This window comes from Bos indicus x Bos taurus, chromosome 3 (assembly GCF_003369695.1).
Source record: "Bos indicus x Bos taurus breed Angus x Brahman F1 hybrid chromosome 3, Bos_hybrid_MaternalHap_v2.0, whole genome shotgun sequence".
In the NCBI taxonomy this organism is placed as follows: domain Eukaryota; kingdom Metazoa; phylum Chordata; class Mammalia; order Artiodactyla; family Bovidae; genus Bos; species Bos indicus x Bos taurus.
In genome coordinates this window covers 115758003-115785716 of record NC_040078.1, presented here as the reverse complement: position 1 = coordinate 115785716, position 27714 = coordinate 115758003, and the positions used below count along the sequence as shown (strand labels likewise).

Here is a 27714-nt window from a genome sequence, read left to right as displayed (position 1 = left end):
GTGACAAAGCTCCCAGGTTATTCATGTTTCCAGCATTTGAACTATATTACCTTTTCCATGGCGACTCAGATGGCAAAAGAATCTGCCTGCAATACAGGAGACCCAGGTTGGATCCCTGGGTCGGGAAGATCCCCTGGAGCAGTGAATGACAACCCACTCCAGTATTGTTGCCTGGAGAATCCCATGGACAGAGGAGGCTGGCAGGCTATAGTCCATGGGGTCGCAAAGAATGGGACACAACTGAAGCAGCTTAACACACACGCACACGGTGCTACTTTGGAAGGTGTGTGCTGTGCTTAGCCGGGCAGTCATGTCCGACTCTTTGAGACCCCACAGACTGTAGCTCTCCAGCCTCCTCTGTCCATGAGAATTCTCCAGGCAAAAATACTGAAGTAGGTTACCATGCCCTTCTCCAGGGTATCTTCCTGACACAGATCAAACCCACCTCTCTCAGTAGTCACAAGTTACAAAGTTTTAACGCACGTGGAGGAAAAAGTTCCTAGCTGTTTCCACCATTTAGTAACTGGTGAGCCTTGTAGCCTTCCCCCCAACCCCGGCTTTGCCGTCACCGCATTTCTTTTGAGTCCCAGTGTGAACTCCTGTATAACCTGGGCGCAGGAGATCTGGATTCCCGCCCTTGCCATTTGAGGACCAACTCCCCAGGGGAGAAGGGCGATGGGTCCAAAGGCCCAGAACCAGCAGGCAGGGCGTGTGGGGCTGGGGCAACAGGGTGCGCATGCCGGCTTGCAGCCCCATCCCGGTGACCGACCTTGACCTCCCGCAGGTGCGCGCAGGCGCTGCTGGAGCACGGCGCCTCGGTGCAACTCGAGGGCGGCACCAGCCGGGACACGCCCCTGCACGTGGCGGCGCAGCGCGGCCTGGACGAGCACGCGCGCCTCTACCTGAACCGCGGGGCGCGCGTGGACGCGAGGAACGGCCGCGGCGAGACGGCCCTGAGCGCGGCGTGTGGTGCAGCCCTGCGGCCCGATGAGCACGCGCGCTGCCTTCGCCTGTGCACGCTGCTGCTGAGGCACGGCGCGGCGGCGGACACACGCGACGAGGACGAGCGCAGCCCGCTGCACAAGGCCTGCGGCCACGCGCGCCCCGGCCTGGCGCGCCTGCTGCTGCTGCACGGCGCCGACGCGCGCGCGCTCGACTATGGGGGTGCATCGCCGCTGGCCCGCGTGCTGCAGACGGCGGCCTGCGCGCCTGAGGGCGAGCCGCAGCTCACGGTGCAGGAGCTGCTCAACCACGGCTCCCCCACCGTGTGGCCCGACGCCTTCCCCAAGGTAAGAGGGGGCCCGGGACAGGCCGCGACGACTCGCAGCACAGGGACCCGGCTTGCAGCCCGGTGCCGTGCCACGCTTGTCAGACTTTCAGGGACCGGGGAACCCCCTGGAGACAGGTGAGGATGCAGATTCTGAATCCGCAGGAAACGGGTGGCAGAGTCTGGGTTTCTAGCAAGCTCTCAGTGAAGTCTTGGGACCACACGTTGAGGAGCGAGGGCTGGGAAGCCTTTTCTAGAGTTCCTAGGAGATTAAAAGGTTGGGGTGTTGACAAGCGTACCCGAGTGTGACCTTGCAAAGGTGTCACCTGGAGGTCCCAGGGACTTAGTTCTATGATGCTGCGATGGCTCAAAATATTTTGGCCAAGATATCTTTGGGTGTAATTGGTGAACAATGGAAATCAGCCTCTTCTCACATCTGGTATCTGACTTGAAATTAAATACCCTATGTGGTCATCCACCTGATTAATAGGATTACCTCGCCACACTCCTGTGAAATACTTCAGACTCCTAACATTCCCCAGCTGGGTGTCTGTCAGGTGAAGTGCCCTGTCCAGGGTCAAGGTTGTGTGGGGACCTCGACTCTACTTTGCAGACTTGACTCTGAGCAGCTCGTCGTTTTTCCACGTGTCAGATCTACACTGAAATGAGAGATGAAGAATAAAGATTTCTTATCAGATGGACTTCCCTGATAGTCCTGTCGTTAAAACTCCATGCCTCCACTGTACGGGGCAGGGGTTTGATCTCCGGTGGGAGAACTAAGATCCTGCGTGCTGGCAGGCACAGCAAAAATAAAAAATAAAATCTAAAATAAATTTTGAAGGAAAAAAAAAAAGCTTTATCATCAGAAAATAATCAGATACAAAATGTTTCCAAAAGAAAAGTTCTCAAAATACTGGTTAAGAGGTTGTCCTCCCTAAAGACTTCATTGAAGGCAAGCCATGCCATTAGATGTAAAATTGGGTGTGCTTAATTTAATATTTATCCCAGACTTGCCAGTCATATGCGAGAGACATACTTTGGCCTGATTGGTCTTAAACAAATAGCTTAAAAGCTGTTATCCAAAAAGGACAATATTCTAGATGATCTGAAATAGATTCACACAGTTCTCAGATGCCAACTTTGCTTTGTGGGTGCATACAGAACACGTTTCTTGTCTCTCAAACAATAGGTGAGACATGGAAAATCCACCCAGACAAGTCCCTGGGCATTTCCTTATTTGACAAACAGTATGACAATTTCTTATGCCAACTCTTGCACTGTCTTCAAGTAATTTTCTTGAGGCACTCTACTAATGCAGAGATTTCAATTTCCTGGGCTCTTGAAAGGGAAGAAATGCCAGCCTTTTTATAGTCTGTAACACTTATATTACAGATTTTTGCAGTATATTCATAATTTACATTTCAACATTTCCCAATATTAGCAGGCTTAGTCCATCAACTGATAAAATGGAAACAAATGGAAACCTCCCACCCCTCCAGTTCACACCATGAACCAAGATGCATCCTTCAGCCCTTTTGTTGTGAAACTGCATAAAGAATGAATAAGAGGGCTTCCCTGGTAGCTCAGTGGTAAAGAATCCACATGCCAGTACAGGAGGAATGGGTTCGATCCCTGATCCAGGAAGATCCCACATGCCGAGGAGCAACTCAGCCTGTGTGCTGCAACTAACTGCACCTGTGCTCTGGAGCCCAGGAGCCGCAACTGCTGAGCCCACGTGCTGCAACTGCTGAAGCCCGTGTGCCCTAGTCCCTGTGCTCCGCGACAAGGGAGGCCACTGCGATGAGAATCCCACGCCCTACAACTGGAGAGTAACTCCCGCTGACCACAACTAGTGAAAAGCCCACGCCGCATGAGGACCCAGCACAGTCAAAAATAAATTATTAAAAAAAAAAAGAATGAATAAGAAACAAAACAAGAAAGACTTTCCTTGATGAGCCACAGTGAAAACTGCCTGGGGCAAACTGATCTCCATCCAGGTGTCCTTGTCTGAGGGGCAGCCGCCCAGGCAACATTCTGGGGACAGGACTGGCAGCCCGTGAACTCTGTCTCCAGGGCTGGAGGAATCGCCCTGACTTGATCCAGAAATGCAGGGCAAGACCCTCCGGGCCTCCAGGGGCCCTGGCCTGGGATCCCCTTGGGGAATCCTTTGTCAGCCACTCAGGAATGGAGCTGGGTCAGTGGGGTGCAGGCTGGATGAGGTTTGCATCTGGGACCAGCTAGCTGCAGTGCAGACCCAGGGGCCAGGAGCAGTGCTTGGCTCCTGGAAATGATGATGCATCTCCCAGCAAGTCCACACCACTGTGGAAGGCATCGGAGTTTCTTTGAGAAATCTTAATCTCCAGACGGCTTTCACAGAATAGCAGTATGGCCTGCCCTGAACAGAGCACCGTGCAGGCACCTGCGGACCTTCCCTCAGAGTTTATTGAATGAGAGAAGAGTATTCCCGCAACTTCACTGCCCCGGGGGCTGCATGGACTCTATGGAAATGGACATCCCACCTCTTTATTCGGAAGATCCCCACACCTCCAGAGGGTATCCCCGCACGAGTGCTAAGGGGGTCCACTGCCCTGGGCATCCTCCAGCCAATGTGAGACTCTGGCCTCGCCGCCCCCACCCCCCACACACACCCCCCTTCAACCAAAGCGAACACTCTGGAAATCGGGCAGGAGCATCTTCCTCCACCCAGGCCCCCTGCGCGCGCTCCACCGGGGAAGGGGTCTAATCACCCCGCGGGACATCAAAGGGCAGCCCCGACTCGCTCAGCAGCCCCGTGGAGCGCGCAGCAAACACGCTGAAACGAGCCACAAAGACGCCCGGCAGGCAGGACTCAGCGCCATGGCGAGGCGTACACAGAAGCACCGGGGAATGTCACAGAGCAGGCCGGCCGTGGGCAGCCGCCGCGCTGTAAATAGATGTAAAGAGACACCCACGGAGCTCAGAATTACTGAGGCAAAAGGTTTCACAGCGAGCTCATGACATAAATCACAGTTCCCCCCCACGCCCAGACAAAGGCGCCAGCACCGCGGCGGGCGGACTCAGAGCAGCCGTCGGAGCCGCGCGCAGTGCGCGGCCGCCGACATCAAAGCGGTGTCACGGCTGGGGACGCTGGCGTGTTGACAATGTCAGGCCTTTCTGCCCGGCTGACCGCTAGTTAACACCAGAGTCAGGTCGGGGCACAAGGGCAGGTGCAGGCGCGGTGTTAGGCTGCAGCCAGGTTTGAATTCTCGAAGTTGTTGGGACCGAAGGGTCCCCGCCTGGAGAAGAGCCGCCGGCAGGAGAGCAGGAGCACGCGAGGGTGGGTCTGGACTGGTTGCGACTAGTTGACTTTGCAGGTTGGATGCTTAGTCTAGAATATGGACTTTGCTCACCTTCTGCTGGCCTTCTGCCCCTCACTTGCTGCTAAGTCACTTAGTCGTGTCCGACTCTGTGCGACCCCATAGACGGCAGCCCACCAGGCTTTCCCGTCCCTGGGATTCTCCAGGCAAGAACACTGGCGTGGGTTGCCATTTCCTTCTCCAGTGCATGAAAGTGAAAAGTGAAAGGGAAGTCGCTCAGTCGTGTCCGACCCTCAGCGACCCCATGGACTGCAGCCCTCCAGGCTCCTCCGTCCATGGGATTTTCCAGGCAAGAGTACTGGAGTGGACTTGGGCAGTCATAAATAATTTCCGCTTAGAGGGCTTCCCAGGCTTCCCTGGTAGCTCAGCTGGTAAAGAATGCGCCTGCAATGCAGGAGACCCAGGTTCGATTCCTGGGTTGGGAAGATGCCCTGGAGAAGGGATAGGCTACCCACTCCAATACTCATGGGCTTCCCTGGAGGCTCAGATGGTAAAGAATCCACCTGCAATGCCGGAGACCTGTGTTTCATCCATGGGTTGGGAAGATCCCCTGGAGGGGAGAATGGCAACCCACTCTGGTATTCCTGCTGGAGAATCCCAAGGACAGAGGAACCTGGCAGGCTATAGTCCATGGGGTCACAAAGAGCTGGACGTGACTGAGCGACTAAGCACAGCACATGAGGCTTCCCAGGTGGCTCAGCAGTAAAGAATCTGCCTCCCTGCAGGAGACTGGGTTCGGAACATCCCCTGGAGGAGGAAATGGCAATGCGCTTCAATATCCTTGCCTGGAAAATCCCATGACAGAAGAGCCTGGCGGGCTACAGTCCATAGGGTTGCAAAGAATCAGACACGACTAAAGTGACTGAGCACACGCACCCAGACCTGCCCCCGAGTTGGAGACATGCCTGGACAACACCAGTGATGAAAGCTTCCCCCACAGGCATTCCTTAAGCCCTTGTTCAACAAGCATTTCTAGAGCAGCTGTGCTCCAAGCTGGAGTTAGTGTTTAATTGACATATAGAGCTGCCAGTCACCTGGGTGAGATTGCCTTAACTCAGACAACCACATACACCACTATGAAGTTGCTGTGGTGAAGGCCCTGCAAACCTTGAAAGTGCCAAACCCGGTGGGGGTGGGGAGGACCAAACCCTGCTGGGCGGGGGTCCAAGGCTCCTTCGAGCTCTTATAGTGCAATCCCAGATCTGAAGGCTGAAGACACAGCTATGTGGAGAGGGGAGGGGAAACCATTCCAGGCAGAAGGAACCAGGCGCAAAGTGCAGGTGCAAAGGTCCTGCGGCAGGTGCAAAGGTCCTGCGGCAGGAGGAACACACCAACATATGTGGGGCGGGGAGGGGAGGGTAACACAGTAACTGGAGAGGAAACAGCAAAAGGGAGCAGCTGAGCTGGGGCACCAGGCAGAGCCCTCCTTAAGGGTTGCAGCCTTTGTCTTAAGAACAGTGGGAGTCTATTACATCATCTTAAGCCATCAAGAAAGTGAAAGTGTTTGTCACTCAGTCGTGTCTGACTCTTGGCAATCCCATGGACTAGCCAGCCAGGCTCCTCTGTTGGTGGAATTTTCTAGGCAAGAATACCGGAGTGGGTTGCCATTCCCTTCTCCAGGGGATCTTCCCAACCCAGGGATCAAACCGAGTCTCCTGCATTGCAGGCAGATTCTTTACCATCTGAGCCACCAGGGAAGTGACATAATCCAATGGGAACCGGAGGTGGGGGTCGGGGGCGGGGGGGTGACTTCTCTGCTCAAGGGTAGAGAACATGCTGGCCTAGAGGGCTGCTGGAAACCACATAGTGTCTTGCACACCAGGTGAGGGATGTAGGCAGCTGGAACAAGGGGAAATGGAGGTGGAGGGCGAGAATGACTACGGTTCTAGAAGCATCTGCAAATCTCACGTCTTGCCTCTCCTTCTGGTCACTGACCACGCTGCCAATATGGACCTGAAGTTTTTGTATTTTCCTTTTTACCTAATTATGGAATTCGGCAAGGGGACTTCACACTCCAGTTTCCCAGGGTTTTCCATGAGGGGAGCCTGGGGGGAGCAGTAGTCAAAACCCAGGGCTCCTCTCCCTGCCTTCACACAGCGTGTGTACACACGCTGCCCCCCACCGTGTTAGAAGGGGTGAGCTCTCAGCAACAGCGCGCCTCCGTATCCCTTGCTCTTGTTTTATTTCTCCATCTACACAGAAAGCAATGTGCCCGTGTGATTTTTTTCCCCCCTTAATTTTCTTTCTGCCGCCTCATTAGCCGGAGAGAGCGTGCGCGGACCCTAATGACATCAGCGTTGTCAGAGTGATGCGGCCGCCGCGTCTTGGCAGACAGCAAGGAGGCAGCGGAGATTTTTAAACCGTGTTGGCGTAGAAATAATGAAGGCAGCCAGCTGCCTGGCAAACACGAGGGGATGCGGGGGTGGGGGTGGGGGCTGGTCAGGGGGCGGGGAGGGCTTGGAGCCCCAGAGAGGTGGAACAGAGAGAGACAGGAAATGAATTCCCAGAGACAGGCAATAAGACTTTGTCACAGTCCGTGACCCCGGGAGGAGGGGTCTGGAGGAGGGTAGCTCTTCAGAGAATGGGGGTGGGGAGGTGGGGAGGTCCAGGTTGCATGCAGTCACTGGGAGCCATTGACTCTTTTGCTGAGAAGTGAGAGGGCTGATGGGAGGGTAGCTGGAGGGTCCAGGTTGGCCTGAGGAAGGTCTGAAGACGTAGGAACTGCCTAGAATACCTCAAAAGACAGACAGGCTACATGTGCAGAGGTCCAGTGTGAACTACTCTCTTTACCGGGGCATTTCCTCCCAACGTGGAAAAGGGGCCGGTGGGGTTCAGGGGCTGTTGTGCTCCGGGGAAATGCATGTTACTGGTGGTTCGCGTAAGCCAGAAATACCAGCTCATCAAGAGCCCACCATGGTGTGCAAGGCTGGGAGACTGCACACCTGCCTGGCTCTCCCATTGCAGCCCAGCCCCCTGTGCTCATTCTGTCTCTCTCCTTCTCTAAAGCCCATTTAAGCCCGGCCTTGTGACCATTGTACTGCTACTGCTAAGTCACTTCAGTCGTGTCCGACTCTGTGCGACCCCATAGACGGCAGCCCACCAGGCTCTGCCATCCCTGGGATTCTCCAGGCAAGAACACTGGAGTGGGTTGCCATTTCCTTCTCCAATGCATGAAAGTGAAAAGTGAAAGTGAAGTCGCTCAGTCGTGTCCGACCCTCAGCGACCCCATGGACTGCAGCCCTCCAGGCTCCTCCATCCATGGGATTTTCCAGGCAAGAGTACTGGAGTGGGGTGCCATTGCCTTCTCCTGTGACCATCATGGATTAGGGAAAAAACAAATTTGGGGTAGGAAAGGGACTAGAGACAATAATGGTAATATGATTACCAGGTTCAAAGAGCATCTGCTCCTGTCTTCATGTTAAAGTATCTCTGAAGACATACATGAGAGGAGGGAAGGAGGGAAGGATGGAAGGAAGGGGAAGAGGGGGAGAAAGCAAATCCGTGCACCGTTAGGTAGACCTCATGTCTGAGTCAGGAAGGGCCAGCACACCTCTGCTGCATGGCCCTAAGTTCTCAGGCAATCAAGTACACATTAAGGCAAACGTTTAAGTCCGCCAAGTAGCCGTGGATGCCGGTGGTGGTGCAGTGCATTGTGGGAGATGCAGTAAAAAGTGCAGAGGTGGAAACTGAGGAACCCAGGTTGCATAGCAACCTGCTGACTCTGCTGGGGGGAGGGTGGGAGGAAGAGGCCTCCTGATGAAGCACAGGTGACCAGGAGAGTGTACAGACTAGGACCTGGGCTGGGCGTCTCCCTTACCAGCCTTCCTCCACTTTGCCCCTCCACCGTCTCAAAGGCTAACAGAGGAAAGGACCATGGACTTCCCCTGCGTGTCCACAGACTTCGTGTCTGGATCTAACCCTAACCAGAGATGAATATAGAGAAAAATAAATGGATTCATGGGGGAGCAGGAAAAAAGAATGAGATAGCTTCCTGAGAATAGAGAGGAAATCTGTTCCTCTCATCAAAAGATCCAGAAGAAAATCTGAGAAATTGTATGCCTGTGTGCCATCCTGTATGGCATGCAAGATGATACAGCCTTTAAATCCATAAAACCAAACAAGATGAGAAGTCAACAGAATGACATGAAAAGGAAGATGGAGGAGATAAATTTATACCAAGAAAGCAACAACACAATGGTAGATTAGATTACATTCAGTTCAGTTCAATCACTCAGTCATGTCCGACTCTTTGTGACCCCATGGACTGCAGCACACCAGGCTTCCCTGTCCAACACCAACTCCCGGAGGTTGCTCAAACTCATGTCCATCAAGTCGGTGATGCCATCCAACCATCTCATCCTCTGTCATCCCCTTCTCCTCCTGCCTTCAATCTTTCCCAGCATCAGGGTCTTTTCAAATGAGTCAGTTCTTTGCATCAGGTGGCCAAAGTATTGGAGTTTCAGCTTCAGCATCACTCCTTCCAATGAATATTCAGGACTGATTTTCTTTGGGATTGACTGGTTTAATCTCCTTGCAGTCCAAGGGACTCTAAAGAGTCTTCTCCAACACCACAGTTAAAAAGCATCATTTCTTCAGTGCTCAGCTTTCTTAGATGACATTAAAGGAAGTAAAATGCAGAACTGATCCATAAAGAATCAAACCAAGGATGTGAGTGAGGGTGCTGTGCTATTTGTCTGTGTGCCCCCAGATCCAGTCCCTGCTGTCTCTGTTCTACTCTGCATCCTGACAGGGTGTGGGCATTGTGGCTAGCCCCTTCAAGCTAACACATAGCCCTAAGCCATAGCTGGTTTCTGGCTGGGTTCAGCCAGGGGAGACACCGTGGGAAATTGGAGGTGGAGGGAGAAATAAAGCCAAGGTGTTTCTTGTCCCCTTCCTCCATCCTGAGTAGCTTCTACAGCAACACGTTCCTCTCCATGACTCCAGTATCCCCAGACAGCTCCTTCTCAAAGTCACAGCCTCTGCCAGGCAGCCCCTGCCTGGCTTGGTTCCAGCCCCCCTAGAATCTCTCATAACAAGAAACACAGGCTTCTCGATTGGTTATTTCTGAGTGTCAGTGACATCATCAAAGAACCATATGCCTTCCAAGCTCAGTAAGTCAACCTTGCCCTCAAAATGGTCCTTTTCTTGGTCTCTAAATGGCTTCCAACAACTGTTCCAACCAGCTTCCTGTTCAGATTCAGCTGCTTTTCTCTAGAAACCCTGAGGAAGTCCTTCTCTGTGTTTTATTGACTCCAGTTGGCTTAAACTTGCCCTTCCCCAAACCATTAAATGGTAACGAGAATAGAATGATCATGATTGAATTAATCTAATTGTCTGGAGTGTTGGGAAGTCAACCACAATGTTCACTACAAAGGACTGATGTTAAAAGATCTTCTTAAGTGCAAAAAAAAAAAAAAAAAAGTCAAGAAACTAAAAGACAAAGTGATAGTCATAAAGGGCAGAGAGCCAACTCACAGATAAGTGACGTTATTGAAGAACCTACAGCAAATGGATCAGAAATAATCATCAAAGACATAATAGAAGAAAACGTACCTGCACTGAAAAGTCTTCAAGTGTAGGACTTGAATGGATGTTCTCTGCAAATCAGTGATGGGAGACACATACCTGTATACAGTCTAGCAAAAGCATTCTAAAAAGGCACAGAAAGACCTAGCAAGGCATCCAAGTAGAAAACAGGATCCTAAAGGAGTAAGAATCAGACTGCACTCTGAGGTCTCTGCAGTATTATCATAGGACAACTAAATATCTACAGATTTTTTTTTTGGACCGTACCATGTGGCTTGCTGGATCCAAGTTCTCCAACCAGGGACTGAACCCAGTCCCTGGCAGTGAAAGCACCAGAACCTAACTACTGCACCACCAGAGAACTCCCCATCTACAGATTTTTTTATTTTTTAATTGAAGGATAATTGCTTTACAATGTTGTTGTTGGTTTCTGTCATACAACAACTCAAATCAGTCATCAGTTCAGTCACTCAGTAGTGTCCGAATCTTTGTGACCCCATGAATCAGAGCACGCCAGGCCTCCCTGTCCATCACCAACTCCCGGAGTTCACTCAGACTCACGTCCATCGAGTCGGTGATGCCATCCAGCCATCTCGTCCTCTGTCATCCCCTTCTCCTCCTGCCCACAATCCGTCCCAGCATCAGAGTCTTTTCCAATGAGTCAACTCTTCGCATGAGGTGGCCAAAGTACTGGAGTTTCAGCTTTAGCATCAGTCCTTCCAATGAACACCCAGGACTGATCTCCTTTAGAATGGACAGGTTGGATCTCCTTGCAGTCCAAGGGACTCTCAGGAGTCTTCTCCAAAACCACAGTTCAAAAGCATCAATTCTTCAGCGCTCAGCTTTCTTCACAGTCCAACTCTCACATCCATACATGACCACTGGAAAAAACCATAGCCTTGACTAGATGGCCCTTTGTTGGCAAAGTAATGTCTCTGCTTTTGAATATGCTATCTAGGTTGGTCATAACTTTCCTTCCAAGGAGTAAGCGTCTTTTAATTTCATGGCTGCAATCACCATCTGCAGTGATTTTGGAGCCCCAAAAAATAAAGTCTGACACTGTTTCCACTGTTTCCCCATCTATTTCCCATGAAGTGATGGGACAAGATGCCATGATCTTAGTTTTCTGAATGTTGAGCTTTAAGCCAACTTTTTTACTCTCCTCTTTCACTTTCATCAAGAGGCTCTTTAGTTCCTCTTCACTTTCTGCCATAAGGGTGGTGTTGTCTGCATACTGAGGTTATTGATATTTCTCCCGGCAATCTTGATTCCAGCTTGTGCTTCTTCCAGCCCAGTGTTTCTCATGATGTACTCTGCATATAAGTTAAATAAGCAGAGTGACAATATACAGCCTTGACATACTCTTTTTCCTATTTGGAACCAGTCTGTTGTTCCATGTGGAGTTCTAACTGTTGCTTCCTGACCTGCATATAGGTTTCTCAAGAGGCAGGTCAGGTGGTCTGGTATTCCCATCTCTTTCAGAATTTTCCACAGTTTGTTGTGATCCACACAGTCAAAGGCTTTGGCATAGTTAATAAAGCAGCAGTAGATGTTTTTCTGGAACTCTCTTGCTTTTTCCATGATCCAACGGATGTTGGCAATTTGATCTCTGGTTCCTCTGCCTTTTCTAAAACCAGCTTGAACATCTGGAAGTTCATGGTTCACGTATTGCTAAAGCCTGGCTTGGAGAATTTTGAGCATTACTTTACTAGTGTGTGAGATGAGTGCAATTGTGCAGCAGTTTGAGCATTCTTTGGTATTGCCTTTCTTTGGGATTAGAATGAAAACTGACCTTTTCCAGTCCCATGGCCACTGCTGAGTTTCCAAATTTGCTGACATACTGAGTGCAACACTTTCACAGCATCATCTTTCAGGATTTGAAATAGCTCAACTGGAATTCCATCACCTCCACTAGCTTTGTTCATAGTGATGCTTTCTAAGGCCCACTTGACTTCATATTCCAGGATGTCTGGCTGTAGGTGAGTGATCACACCATCATGATTATCTTGGTCGTGAAGATCTTTTTTGTATAGTTCTTCTGTATATTCTTGCCACCTCTTCTCAATATCTTCTGCTTCTATTAGGTCCATACCATTTCTGTCCTTTATTGAGCCCATCTTTGCATGAAATGTTGCCTTGGTATCTTTAATTTTCTTGAAGAGATCTTTAGTCTTTCCCATTTATTGTTTTCCTCTATTTCTTTCCATTGATCACTGAGGAAGGCTTTCTTATCTCTCCTCGCTATTCTTTGGAACTCTGCATTCAGATGCTTATCTTTCCTTTTCTCCTTTGCTTTTCACTTCTCCTCTTTTCACAGCTATTTGTAAGGCCTCCCCAGACAGCCATTTTGCTTTTTTGCATTTCTTTTCCATGGGGATGGTCTTGATCCCTATCTCCTGTACCATGTCACGAAGCTCCATCCATAGTTCATCAGAGACTCTATCTATCAGATCTAGTCCCTTAAATCTATTTCTCACTTCCACTGTATAATCATAAGAATTTGATTTAGGTCATACCTGAATGGTCTACTGGTTTTCCCTACTTTCTTCAATTTAAGTCTGAATTTGACAATAAGGAGTTCATGATCTGAGCCACAGTCAGCTCCCAGTCTTGTTTTTGCTGACTGTATAGAGCTTCTCCATCTTTGGCTGCAAAGAATATAATCAATCTGATTTCAGTGTTGACCATCTGGTGATGTCCATGTGTAGAGTCTTCCCTTGTGTTGTTGGAAGAGGGTGTTTGTTATGACCAGTGCATTCTCTTGGCAAAACTCTATTACCCTTTGCCCTGCTTCATTCCGTATTCCAAGGCCAAATTTGCCTGTTACCCCAGGTGTTTCTTGACTTCCTACTTTGGCATTCCAGTCCCCTATAATGAAAAGGACATCTTTTTGGGTGTTAGTTCTAAAAGGTCTTATTGGTCTTCATAGAACCATTCAGCTTCAGCTTCTTCAAAATTACTGGTTGGGGTATAGACTTGGATTACTGTGATATTGAATGGTTTGCCTTGGAAACGAACAGAGATCATTCTGTTATTTTTGAGATTGCATACAAGTACTGCATTTCAGACTCTTTTGTTGACCATGATGGCTACCGCACTTCTTCTAAGAATAGTCTAACAGAATGTGGTCCACTGGAGAAGGGAATGGCAAACCACTTCAGTATTCTTGCCTTGAGAACCCCGTGAACAGTATGAAAAGGCAAAATGATAGGATACTGAAAGAGGAACTCCCTGGGTCAGTAGGTGCCCAATATGCTACTGGAGATCAGTGGAGAAATAACTCCAGAAAGAATGAAGGGATGGAGCCAGCTCAGGGGTGCTCTTGGCAAGGGCTGATTGGGTGGGGTAGGGGAGGCTGAAGGCCAAATGAAATGAGCGTACTCCAGCTGCCCAAGGGATGATGGGGAAAGACCGTCTCAGGAATGGGAAACTCAGTCTGCAGAGTCTCTCAACTCAACCTCTTAAATCTCTCTCAGAGTCTTTCTTCTTTTTCCATCCTGGCTGCCACCAGCTGAGTTTGGGCCACAGTCATCTCAGTGGTAGAGAAGGCAGCTGTCAATGCAGAGGACGTAAGAGGCCCTGTTTCGATCCCTGGGTTGGGAAGATCCCCTGGAAGAGGAAATGGCTACCCACTCCAGTATTCTTGCCTGGAGAATTCCGTGGACAGAGGAGCCTGGCGGGTTACAGTCCAGGGGGTCACAAAGAGTAAGACACGACTGAGTGACTGAACATGCACAAATCTCTCCCCTAGATTGCAAAAATATCCTTGTAACTCAACTCTCTGCCTCCAATATGGCCCCGTGGAACTCTTCTCAACACTGTAGCCATGGTGATATTTCTAAAATTAAAATCTGACCCTGTCACTTCTCCACTCATCACCCTTCAAGGGCTTTCCAGTGCCCTGAAGATAAAGTCTAGCTTCTTATCGTGGCCGACAGCACACTTCTGGCTCTGACCTGCTGTCCTCTCCAGTCTCAATTCTCACTACCCACCCCACCCCCCGTGTCAAACCTCACATCGCAGTCAATATTTTTTATATATGTATAATTTTACTTATTCACTTATATTTGGCTGCGTTGGGTCTTTGCTGCTTTGTGAGAATTTCTCTAGTTGCAGCTCAGGGGCTTCTGTTCATTGTGATGCGTGGGCTTCACACTGCAGTGGCTTCTTTTGTTGGGGGTCACAAGCTCTAGGGAGCCTGAGCTTCAGCAGTTTTGGTGCATGGGCTTAGTTGCTCCACAGCACATGGGATCTCCCTAGACCAGGGATGGAACCTGTGTCTCCTGCATTGGCAGGCAAACCTTCATCTACTGCACCCCAAGGAAGTCCCACAGCCAGTACTTTCTGTTCCTTCTCACCTCCCATGTTTGATAATTCTTTTCTATACCTTGAACATCCTACTCCTCAGAACTTTCCATATCTTTTGGAACTGCTGTTCCATGTCTTACCTTGAATGTCACTTCCTGCAGAAATCTTTCCTTGATCAACTCACCACACCATTGCAAACCTAGGTCTAACTCAGGTGTCATTTCTAGCACCTGGTGATTCCTCCACCAGAGTACTATGGCACCTACATATTTATTATTACTACTAACATCATGAGAAACGCTGGGCTGGAGGAAGCACAAGCTGGAATCAAGATTGCCAGGAGAAATATCAGTAACCTCAGATATGCAGATGACACCACCCTTATGGCAGAAAGTGAAACTAAAGAGCCTCTTGATGAAAGTGAAAGAGGAGAGTGAAAAAGTTGGCTTAAAGCTCAACATTCAGAAAACTAAGATCATGGCATCCAGTCCCATCACTTCATGGCAAATAGATGGGGAAACAGTGGAAACAGTGGCTGACTTTATTTTTCTGGGCTCCAAAATCACTGCAGATGGTGATTGCAGCCATGAAATTAAAAGACGCTTACTCCTTGGAAGGAAAGTTATGACCAACCTAGATAGCATATTCAAAAGCAGAGACATTACTTTGCCAATAAAGGTCCATCTAGTCAAGGGTATGGTTTTTCAAGTGGTCATGTATGGATGTGAGAGTTAGACTATAAAGAAAGCTGAGCACTGAAGAACTGATGCTTTTGAACTGTGGTGTTGGAGAAGACTCTTGAGAGTCCCTTGGACAGCAAGGAGATCCAGCCAGTCCATTCTAAAGGAGATCAGTCCTGGGTGTTCATGGGAAGGACTGATGTTGAAGCTGAAACTCCAATACTTTGGCCACCTGAAGTGAACCCTGATGCTGTGAAAGATTAAAGGCGGGAGGAGAAGGGGACGACAGAGGATGAGATGGTTGGATGGCATCACCGACTTGATGGACATGAGTTTGAGCAAGCTCAGGGAGTTGGTGATGGACAGGGAAGCCTGGCATGTTGCAGTCCATAGGACCGCAAAGAGTCGGACATTACTGAGTGACTGAACTGAACTGAAGGTAAAACATATTGCCAAGTAAACCGAGTGGTCAATCCAAGGAGCTGGGAAGAGAAAAGGAGAAAAGGATTAATAAGATGAAGGCAAAAATTAATGGATAGGAATATTTTTAAAGAGAATTGATCAAAGAAATCCAATAGCTGATTGCTTGACAAATAATTAAAATAGAATTCCAGCAAGACATTAAATATGCAGAACACAGTGCAGAGACAATCACAGTGATTTCAAATGGGAAAGGGTGCTTATTCCTAGATACGGTGCACATAACCGTCCCCATCCAGATTTGTTCTCCACCTGCATGGACCCATCTGCAAGTCTCCTGGCTCTCTGCTCCCTGGGCTTCATCAGGGCAGTGTCCCAGAAGATGGGGAGGAAGGAGAGTGAGGTCAGAGGGTGTTTTCACCAGGTACCCTCTCAGCTTGAGGTTGGTGTGAGTGTCCCTAGCCAGAGATCTCTGCTCCTGGTAAGTCAACCCGCTCCATTCTCTCACCCTGCAGGCCCAGGAGTGGGAATCAGCTCCACTGCCAGCTCTGTATCAAAGCGCTGCTCCTCGTGGTTATTCTGCACACACACCTGGCTAAACAAGCCCTGTATCAATAACCCTCCTGGAATAATCCTACCTTAAATGTGCCCTCTGTTTCCTGTTACCACCCTGACCAGTACACTTGCAATGCTGAATTTCTTTTTTTTCCAGGAAAATATAGATGAACAAAATTAAGCCAAGAATAAATCAAAATAAAATATGCCAGTAACTGTGAAAAAATTGAAAATATTATCACCTGCAGCTAAAGGTTCAAATGCAAAGTCCATCATGTTTTCTTATTTCCTATAATTATCTACTTTTCAAAATCTTCCAGAGTATTAAAAATACAGAAATCATCTCAGACAGTTTTACTAAGTTAACGCTGAGTGACATTAAAACTTGACAGTAATGTTAATAGCTCAAAAAGCTAAAACTGTAAAGCAAATTTATTTATTAAAAGATGAAAAATATCTTAACAAATTGAATCTACCATTCTATTTAGAAGACTAGCCAAATAGAGACTGTTTTATGAAAGGCAAAATAGGTCAGTATTGGATAATCTTTTTGTAGCAATTTGGCTGCTGCTGCTGCTGCTAAGTCACTTCAGTCGTGTCCGACTCTGTGTGACCCCAGGACGGCAGCCCACCAGGCTCCGCCGGCCCTGGGATTCTCCAGGCAAGAACACTGGAGTGGGTTGCCATTTCCTTCTCCAATGCATGAAAGTGAAGAGTGAAAGTCAAGTCACTCAGTCGTGTCCAACTCTCAGTGATCCCATGGACTGCAGCCTACCAGGCTCCTCCATCCATGGAATTTTCCAGGCAAGAATACTGGAGGGGGTGCCATCACCTTCTCCGAGCAATTTGGCTAGAAAACATTAAAAACTTAAATCATAAATCTAGTAATACAAAGATATTTCCTTAACTTAGAACAAAGTATTTATCCCCTTCATGGATCACAGCCTTGTCATGGCAAAGGGGCTTACATAACTCGAGGAAGCTATGAGCCATGCCATGCAGGGATACCCAAGACAGACAGGTCATGGAGACAGGTAGTGGAGAGTTCTGACAAAATGCGGTCCATTAGAGGAGGGAACCCACTCCAGTATTCTTGCCTGGAGAGCCCCATGAACAATATGAAAAGGCAAAAAGATATGACACCGGAAGATGAGCCCCCAGGTGGGAAGGTGTCCAGTATGCTACTGGGGAAGAGCGGAGGGCAGTTACTAATAGCTCCAGAAAGACCGAAGACACTGGGCCAAAGCAGAAACGACACTCAGTTGTGCATGGGTCTGGTGGTGAAAATAAAGTCCAGTGCTGTAAAGAACAATATTGCATAGGAACGTGGAACGTTAGGTCCACAAATCAAGGCCAGTTAGACATGGTCAAGCAGGAGATGGCAAGATTGAACACTGACATCTTAGGAATCAGTGAACTGAAATGGACGGGAATGGGCAGACTTAATTCAGATGACCATTATATCTGTTACAGTGGGCCAGAATTCCTTAGAAGAAATGGAACTAAAGGAACTATGTCAATGAAAGAGTCAATAAAAGAGTTCAAAATCCAATACTTGGGTACTGGACAGAAACTGTAAGGACCTAAAAGAAGCAGAAGAGATTAAGAAGAGATGGCAAGAATGCACAGAAGAGTTATACAAAATGGTCTTAATGACCCAAATTACCACAGTGGTGTAGTCACTCACCTAGAGCCAGACATCCTGGAGTATGAAGTCAGTTGGGCCTCAGGAAGCAGTATTACAAACAAAGCTAGTGGAGGTGATGGAATTTCAGCTGAGCTATTTCAAATCCTGAAAGATGATGCTGTCAAAGTGCTGCACTCAATATGTCAGCAAATTTGGAAAACTCAGCAGAGGCCACAGGACTGGAAAAGGTCAGTTTTCATTCCAAACCCAAAGAAGTGAAAGAATATTCCAACTACTATAGAACTGTGCTCATTTCACATGCTAGAAAGGTTATGCTCAAAATCCTTCAAGCTAGGCTTCAGCAGTATGTGAACTGAGAACTTCCTGATACTCAATCTGGGTTTAGAAAAGGCAGATGAACCAAAGATCAAATTGCCAATATTCGTTGGATCATGGAGAAAGCAAGGGAGTTCTGGGAAAACATCTGCTTGTGCTTCATTGACTACACTAAAGCCCATCACTTCATGGCAAATAGGGAAAAGTGGAAGCAGTGACAGACTTTATTTTCTTGGGCTCCAAAAATCACTGTGGATGGTGAGTGCAGCCATGAAATTAAAAGATGCTTGCTGCTTGGAAGGAAGGCTATGACAAACCTAGACAGCATATTAATAAGCAGAGACACCAGTTTGCTCACAAAGGTTCATATAATCAAAGCTATGTTTTTTCCAGTCATCATGTATGGATGTGAGAGTGAACCATAAAGAAGGCTGAGCACCAAATAATTGATGCTTCTGAATTGTGGCGTTTGAGAGTCCCCTGGACTGCAAGAAGATCAAACCAGTCAATCCTAAAGAAAATCAACCCTGAATATTCACTGGAAGGACTGATGCTGAAGCTCCAATCCTTTGGCCACCTGATGGGAAGAACTGACTCATTGGAAAAAACTCTGACCCTGGGAAAGACTGAAGACAAAATGAGAAGGAGGCAGCAGAGGATGAGATAGTTAGATAGCATCACTGATTCAGTGGACATGAATTTGAGCAAACTCTGGGAGATAGTGAAGGACAGGGAAGCCTGACATGCTGCAATCCATGGGGTTGCAAAGAGTCAGACACAACTTAGCAACTGAACAACAATAAATTTATGTGAATTCACAAAATTTATTTTTTGTGAATAAATTTTGTCAATAAATTCACAAATTTATGTGAAACTACTATCCAAGATTATGGTGAAAGTTTAGAGGCAGTCCTATTAAATTTAGATGATACCTGTTATCAATTACTGTTATTTAACATTCAATTTTAAAGCTCTAGTCAATATAATAAGACAAGGAAAATAAATATTAATATTGAGGAGGATAAAACATTATTTGCAAAAATTATTTTCTATCTTAAAAATAACATTAATAAATAAAGTATACTTATAAATCAGTGAGGCTTCCCTTGTGGCTCAGCTGGTAAAGAATCTGCCTGCAATGTGGGAGACCCGGGTTCAGTCCCTGGGCTGGGAAGATCTCCTGGAGAAGGAAAAGGCTACCCACTCCAGTATTCTGTCCTAGAGAATTTCAAGGACTCTTTAGTCCATGGGGTTGCAAAGAGTTGGACATGACTGAGCCACTCTCACAATGATAAAAAAAGAACACAGTATAGAAAAAATGAGCAAAAGACATAATCTAGCAATTCATTAAAAAAGACAAATGTCAACCAAAAGCAAATATTTCAACTTGTGCCTATCAAATTTAAATAATTAATGAGATGATCTGTGTAGGAAGAAAGAGGTTCTCTCATACTCAGTTCTTCAAAAGGGGTAACGACTTATACACTTACAGTTTGACAGTATGTTTTAAGACCTTTAAAGTATACACTCTCATTGGAAACCAGAATTGAAAGAGACATGTGTACCCCAGTATTCATCACAGCACAATAGCTGGGGCATAGAAGCAACCTAGACGTCCATTGGCAGAGGAATGGATAAGGAAGCAGTGGTACATATACACAATGGAGTATTACTCAGCTGTTAAAAAGAACGCATCTGAGTCAGTTCTAATGAGGTGGATAAAACTGGAACCTATTATACAGCGTGAAGTAAGTCAGAAAGAAAAACACCAATACAGTATATTAACATATATATATATATAAATTTAGAAAGATGGTAATGATGACCCTATATGCAAGGGAGCAAAAGAGACGCAGATATAAAGAATAGATTTTTGGACTCTGTGTGAGAAGGCAAGGGTGGGATGATTTGAGAGAATAGCGTTGAAACATGTATATTACCATATGTGAAACAGATCACCGGTCCAGGTTCGATGCATGAGACAGGGCTCTCAGGGCTGGTGCACTGGGATGACCCAGAGGGATGGGATGCGGAGGGAGGTGGGAGCGGGGTTCAGGATGGGGGACACATGTATACCCATGGCTGATTCATGTCAATGTATGGCAAAAACCACCACAATATTGTAAAGTAATTAGCCTCCAATTAAATAAATAAAAACTATGGAGGAAAATAACAAACATTAAAAAGGGGGAAAAAAGTATACACGCTCATTGATTTGCAGTTCTCCTTCCAGCAATTCAGTATAAGCAATCTAAATAAGAAAGGTTGGACACAGAGAAATTATATTCAGAGGTATTCATTGTTGATAAGATAAAAAAATATTACAACTTATAATAGTTAGCTCATTGAATTCATTATGATACATTCATACAAAATTATATGGCCACTAAAAATAATGTTTAAATGCTCATTTGTAATTTTTGAATTGTTCACAATCTATTTTGATGAAAAGTCAAGTTTCAAAATAGTATGCAAATCACTAGCTCATTTTTGTCTTTTATACTAATTCCTTTCTAAATACATAAAACCTTAGTATATACAAAATGTTGATAGGGGTTATCTCGGAAAAAGAGAAATCTGAAATTTTAAAATCTTGCTTGGGCTTCCCTGTGGCTCAGGTGGTAAAGAATCTGCCTGCAATGAGGGAGGCCTACATTCGATCCCTGGGTCAGGAAGATCCCCTGGAGGAGGGCACGGCAACGCACTCCAGTATTCTTGTCTGGAGAATCCCATGGACAGATGAGCCTGGCGGGTCCATGGAGTCCTAAAGAGCTGGACGTGACTGAGCGACTGACACTCTCACTTTCTATATCTTAAAGGGGTATTACATCTGAAAGAAGACAGGTAGTGGTTTAGTCAGTAAGTGTCTGACTGTATCTTAAAGGGGTATTACATCTGAAAGAAGACAGGTAGTGGTTTAGTCAGTAAGTGTCTGACTTTTGCCACCCCTGGACTGTACCCGTCCAGCCTCCTGTCAGTGGGATTTCCCAGGCAAGAATACTGGAGTGGGTTTCCATTTCCTCCTCCAGGGGATCTTCCCAACCCAGGGATCGAACCTGGTTCTACTGTACTGGAGGCAGATTCTTCACCAACTGAGCCAGCAGGGAAGCCCAAAAGAAGCCAGGCAGGTGTAAAGAGAGCAACTGCCTTGAGTGTGTTCAGGAGCCCGTGAGCAGGATGCTGGCCAGGCTTGTCATTGGTTCTGACTGTTGTCTACTGCAGCTATCTGGTGCCTGACCTCAGAAAAAAATGGCATAACCTCAGTTTTCTCAACTGAGACAGAAACAGAACAGTTTCACAGCACTTGGTAAATCCCAAACCTCAGAAACAGAATAATGAAGTTGCCCGGTTGTCGTTTAGTTGCTAAGCCACGTCTTGACTCTTGCAACTCCATGGACTATAGCCCACCAGGCTCCTCTGTCCATGGGATTTCCCCAAAATCAAATCTGAATTCCATCACGCTTCTAAATCCAACTACTAATTTACAGAAAGCAGAGAAAAAGCGGCATCCCACAGGGATACAATCAGCAAAATCCCAACAGTGAGAAACTCCACAGGACGAATAACCCAGTTTCTTCAACAAATAAATCACACAAAACAAAAAAGAGAGATCTGAAAATACGTCGTATCAACCAGTGTAAAGGTGTTGGGCTTATCTGAACTCTTATTCAAGCAAACAAATGATTGTTTTGATATAATGGCATTTAAGAGAAACTTGTGAATTTAAACATAGAGTATATATTAGATGATACTAAGAAACCGGCTTCCCACATGGTGCTAGTGGTAAAGGATCCATCTGTCAATGCAGAATAGATGGATACAGGTTGGATTCCTGGGTCGGGAAGATCCCCTGAAGGAGGGCACGGCAACCCACTCCAGTATTCTTGCCTGGAGAATCCCATGGACAGAGGGGCCTGGTGGGCTGTAGTCTAGAGAATCGACAGAGTCAGACATGCCTGAAGTGACTTAGCATGCACGCAGTCAGGAACTATTGTTAATTTCTCAGCTGTTACAATGATTCTGCATTTGTGTTTCTTCTAAACGTCCTTTAAGAGACAGCACGAATATTTATAGATGACATAACAGGCTACATTGAATTTGCTTTAAAATAACATGAGGGAGAGGGGACTGGAAATGTGGCAAGGGCAGGATGGGCCATGAGCTGATGGTGGGTACACGAGGGTTTACCCTACTGTTCAGTCTACTTTTGTGTACTTTCAAACTTCTCCACGATGACAACAAAAGATTTCTACTTTTAAAAAGCAAACACTTTCCGTCTTTATGATGAAGCCAATGGACCTGAATTGCAGAATTTGCAAATTAGAAAACAAGCACCCTTGGCCAGTAGGGACTACAAAAGTAAACCAGAAAGGCCAAGGGGAGAAAAAAAATTCAACAGCAAAGCAACTCTTCTCCCCCAGCTTCGTGACACACTAGAAAACTGAAACCAGAAATTGGGAATGCCATCCTTATGCAGACTCCTTCCCCACCCCATCCCCCACTTCCCCCAGCCGTTCTGATTCCTTTTTTCTGAACAGCTTTCCAGACCAGAGAGCCTGCATCAGCATATTCCCCCTGGGAACTCCTTGGCCCAGACTGCTCTGGGCTTCTCCATGCACTCCGCCTGGGGCCTGACCATGACCTTATTGTATTGTTACTGGGATTGTCACACAGCCAGGAAGTGGCTGAAGCGGGATGCAGGCACCCGCTCCCACCTCCCCAGCCTTTCCCACCTGCACTCAAAATGTGTCTCCCACTGTTTCCGACCAGGTGCTGAAGAGCTGCGCAGCGGTCCCCACGGTCATTGAGGTTCTTTTCAACTCCTACTCTCAGCTCCGCGTCTCCGAGTCCTGGAAGGACGTGATCCCCGAAGAAGTGTTTCAGGTGAGGGGGCGGCCCCTTCTTCCTCCTTAGTACAGACTGTTGTCTTAATTCTGTTCTCCTAGGTGGGGTTTTGCACTCACATCCAGGAAAGGATGAAACATCTGGGGAAGGAAAGAGAAGGGCAAACCGGGGCCATGTCTGCTTCTGTTTTTCTCCCGGAAGCTCAGTATTGACTCAGCCCATGGTTGGGGTGCTGTGGGCTGCAAGGACACCCTGGCTTAGGAAGGTCAGGGCTCCATAACCAGTGTCCAAGGGAGGGTGGGCCATGGAGATCCAGGCTCCTGTGCGTCCACTTCACCTTCTGACATCTCAGGGTACGACCGAAGCAGCTGCGGGCACTGCATTTATACATGACAAAGTCCACAGGTGACTGTTGATTAAGAAAGAAATTTTTTTTTTTTTGTAGAAGCCTCTAGAAAATGGCCCCTCATGTTTTATTGACTTGAGTCCTGTGCAGATTATACACATGCATGCTAATTTGCTTCAGCGGTGTCTGACTCGGTGCGTCCCTACAGACTGTAGCCCTCCAGGCTCCTCTGTCCATGGGATTCTCCAGGCAAGAATACTGGAGTGGGTGGCCATGCCCTCCTCCAGGGGATCTTTCTGATCCAGGGGTTGAACTTGTATCTCTTAGGTCTCCTGCATTGGCAAGTGGCTTATTTAGCAGATTCTTTGAAAGAAGAGAGTGAAAAAGTTGGCTTAAAGCTCAACATTCAGAAAACTAAGATCATGGCATCTTGTCCCATCACTTCATGGGTAATAGATGGGGAAACAGTGTCAGACTTTATTTTTTTGGGCTCCAAAATCACTGCAGATGGTGACTGCAGCCATGAAATTAAAAGACGCTTACTCCTTGGAAGAAAAGTTATGACCAACCTAGATAGCATATTCAAAAGCAGAGACATTACTTTGCCAACAAAGGTTCGTCTAGTCAAGGCTATGGTTTTTCCAGTGGTCATATATGGATGTGAGAGTTGGACTGTGAAGAAAGCTGAGCACTGAAGAACTGATGCTTTTGAACTGTGGTGTTGGAGAAGACTCTTGAGAGTCCCTTGGACTGCAAGGAGATCCAACCTGTCCATTCTAAAGGAGATCAGTCCTGGGTGTTCTTTGGAAGGAATGATGCTAAAGCTGAAACTCCAATACTTTGGCCACCGCATGTGAAGAGTTTACTCATTGGAAAAGACTCTGATGCTGAGAGGGATTGGGGGCAGGAGGAGAAGGGGACGACAGAGGATGAGATGGCTGGATGACATCACCGACTCGATGGACGTGAGTCTGAGTGAACTCTGGGAGTTGGTGATGGACAGGGAGGCCTGGCGTGCTCTGATTCATGGGGTCGAGAAGAGTCGGACACGACTGAGCGACTGAACTGAACTTACCATTAGTGCCGCCTGGGAAGGCCCCTGTGCAGATTAGGAATTCGAGGAGATGACCCGTATTATCTGAGATCACCCAAAACAGACTTCCCTCTGACTTGGCAGGAGCCACCCTACAGAAAAGTGCCCAGACCTGCTTTGGGTAGGATCTGGTGGCTCAGATGGTAAAGAATCTGCCTGTGATGCAGGAGACCCAGGTTCAATCCCTGGGTCAGGAAGATCCCCTGGAGGAGAGCATGGCAGCCCACTCCAGTATTCTTGCCTGGAAAATCCCATGGACAGAGGAGCCTGGTGCGCTGCAGTCCTTGGGGTCACAAAGAGTCGGACATGACTGAGAGACTAACACACACACACACACGCTCTCTCTCTCTATCAGTAGCCATGAGAGGATTCCCCGTGTCATCAGGGCTCTTCTCTCTGGGAAAAAGAAGGAAGTGTGCTGCTTCCACGTGCCCAGACTGACACTTCCCACCTTCTTTCAGATGCACCAGGCTTTCTACCAGTCCCTCTTCGCCTTGGCCCACACACCCCGCTGTCTGCAGCATCTCTGCCGCTGCGCCATCAGGAAATCGTTTGGCAGAAAGTGCTTTTCCCTCGTACCTCTGTTGCCCTTGCCGGAGTCCCTGCAAAACTACCTGCTTCTGGAGCCAGAGGGGGTTCTGCACTGAAACCCAGCAGCGTGGCCCAGGGCGCTGTGCTCTTCTGACGGGCCTTGGATGGGACCTCCCACCCACACAGTGCACAGACCTCACCCCGCTTCAGGTTCCACCTGGGTGGGGAGTTGCAATAAAAGCCCTTTCTGCCTCTCTCAGCGTTGCTTGTGAGAATTGAAACTGTGAATGTCACAGCACATGTATCACAAAGTACCTTTCTACAGTTCAGTTCAGTTCAGTTCAGTGGCTCAGTCGTGTCCGACTCTTTGCGACGCCATGGACTGCAGCACGACAGGCCTCCCTGTCCATCACCAACTCCCGGAGTTTACTCAAACTCATGTCCATCGAGTCGGTGATGCCATCCAACCATCTCATCCTCTGTTATCCCCTTCTCCTCCTGCCCCCAATCCATCCCAGCATCAGGGTCTTTTCCAATGAGTCAGCTCTTTGCATGAGGTGGCCAAAGTATTGGAGTTTCAGCTTCAGCATCAGTCCTTCCAATGAACACCCAGGACTGATCTCCTTTAGAATGGACTGGTTGGATCTCCTTGCAGTCCAACGGACTCTCAAGAGTCTTCTCCAACACCACAGTTCAAAAGCATCAATTCTTCCGCGCTCAGCTTTCTTTATAGTCCAACTCTCACATCCATACATGACCACATGGACTACCTTTCCACAGAGGTTGAACTAAAAGGTGTATGTATTTTTCCCAGAGTTGGTCTCCCTGCCCACGATGGTTCAGCCACAGTCCTGCTGGCCCTGTCCCCAAACTTCAGACCCTCTGACTTAGGGCGGGAAAACATTACACCCCTCCTAGAGCTCAGCCCCCCGGGAAGGCTCTGCCCCTCCAAACATGACAGACGTCCATATGCAGAGAGGAGGACGCGTGCTTCCGTAACGAGAGCCCCTGCCCAGGAGCCCACTGGTGCTTCTGAGCGTGTCACGCCCAGAGCCCCTCGGAGGATGCTGGAGGGGTGGTGAGCAGACACTTTGACCCTGTGCGCGTCTTCTGTCCAATGGCCCCAGCAGACCCAGCTGATCCGGCTGTGGGGGACAGTTCCGGATGCCAGATACAGACACAGGCTCGTGGAGGCTGCCCTCAGCCCAGCCTGAGCATCTGTAACAGGAGGAAGCTCTAACGCCTAGGACTGGATTAACCATGTTTTTATATTTTTTATATTCTGGTGCTTTGACACCTGGGGCCTTTCGGACCGGGACTGCCCACCGCCCCTCCCCGGGCTAGCCAGTTCTTAAAGACAATAAACAATGTGCCCCCAAGCATCCTTTTCAAATACAACTCAACCACCCCAGGGCTCACACCCCTACCACCTCCCTGGATCTCCTGTCCCTATCTCCCCCCGCCCACCGCCCCAACCAGGGCCACCCAGACACCTGGGGGCAAGCCCCTCTGCCTCTGAGCCCACTGCAGTTGTTGAGATTAGCCAGTCCTGTGCCCATGTATCCATCCCCATGGAAACTGCAGTCAAGGCTCCTGCCCACATCTCCTCCCCCGGCCCCCACCTCCTGACCAACCCTGGTGCTCCCCCATGTGGTGTGGCCCTTCTCTTGGGAACTGTGAGTAATAAACTATCTCTTCACTGGTCTGAAGATCTCTCTTCTCATCTGTTGGCCTTGCATGCAGGCGTACTAAAGCCACTTCAGTCGTGTCCAACTCTTTGCAACCCTATGGGCTATATAGCTGGCCAGGCTCCTCTGTCCATGGGATTTTTCCAGGCAAGAATACTGGAGTGGGTTGCCATTTCCTCCTCCAGGAGATCTTTCTGATGCAGGGATCAAACCCGTGTCTCCTTCGTTGCAGGCAGATTCTTTACTGCTGAGCCACAGGGGAAGCCCTCTGTTGGCCTTGCTGCTGCTGCTGCTGCTGCTAAGTCGCTTCAGTCGTGTCCGAGTCTGTGTGACCCCATAGACGGCAGCCCACCAGGCTCCTCCGTCCATGGGATTTTCCAGGCAAGAGCACTGGAGTGGGGTGCCATTGCCTTCTCCTTCTGTTGGCCTTACTAGACCTCAGAAGTTAAACCCCATATTTTACAACAAGGACTCTGTGAGCATCCTCTGAGGATAAGCAGTGGCTCCATTTTTTTTTCCAGTTTGAGCAGCGCACAGTGCAGCTGGGATGAACCTCGGGCTGGCGGGGACACCACCCCACCGTGGCAGTCTGGAAGGGTGCTTCACACACCAGCAGATGACTGATGTCTAAGGTGGGATGTTGTCTGCCATGAGTGAAGCCCACTGCGGTGCTGAAGAGGGGACCTGGCAGGGCCACCCAGTGATGGCGGATGTCACAAAAGGAGGAGCCAGGCTGGGTCTTGAGGGATGGTCAGGTTTCAACACAGCGGGTCAGGCCATGGGAGGCATAAGACAGCTGACCCACCCACACCCTGCCCTTTGAGATGGACAGCTCACCTGACCTACGTAAGCACAGCTCAAGACCTCACACACACACACACACACACACACACACCCCTCGGGCAGATGGCTCTCCCCAAGCCTTTCTACATAGACGTTCAGGAGCCACCACGGGGTCAAAAGGAAAAGTTGAACGAAGGCTGGGGTGCAGGAAGGTGCATACTGTGGAGGGACAGTGATTGGTCCTGAGGGGAGGGTCCCCATGCTTTCACAGCTGGAGGGAGGCAGGGCTGGAGGAGCTGGGAGGCAAATCAGGAGGGCCTCGAGGATTCTGAACTTCACTGCACAGGCTGTGA

At 48.4% G+C, this 27714-nt stretch overlaps 1 protein-coding gene across 3 annotated transcripts in view; it reads left to right on the top strand.

Moving 5' to 3' along the window:
* Nucleotides 1-25147, top strand: part of ASB18 (ankyrin repeat and SOCS box containing 18) — a 72378-nt gene extending 47231 nt beyond the window's left edge. For all 3 annotated transcript variants that reach the window (XM_027537991.1, XM_027537992.1, XM_027537990.1), the window contains 3 exons: nt 785-1289; nt 22846-22959; nt 24821-25147. In XM_027537991.1, coding sequence (XP_027393792.1) covers nt 785-1289; nt 22846-22959; nt 24821-25006 — 805 coding nt within the window. In that variant the 3' untranslated portion in view covers nt 25007-25147. The remainder of the gene's footprint in view (nt 1-784; nt 1290-22845; nt 22960-24820) is intronic.
* Nucleotides 25148-27714: the final 2567 nt, after the last annotated feature.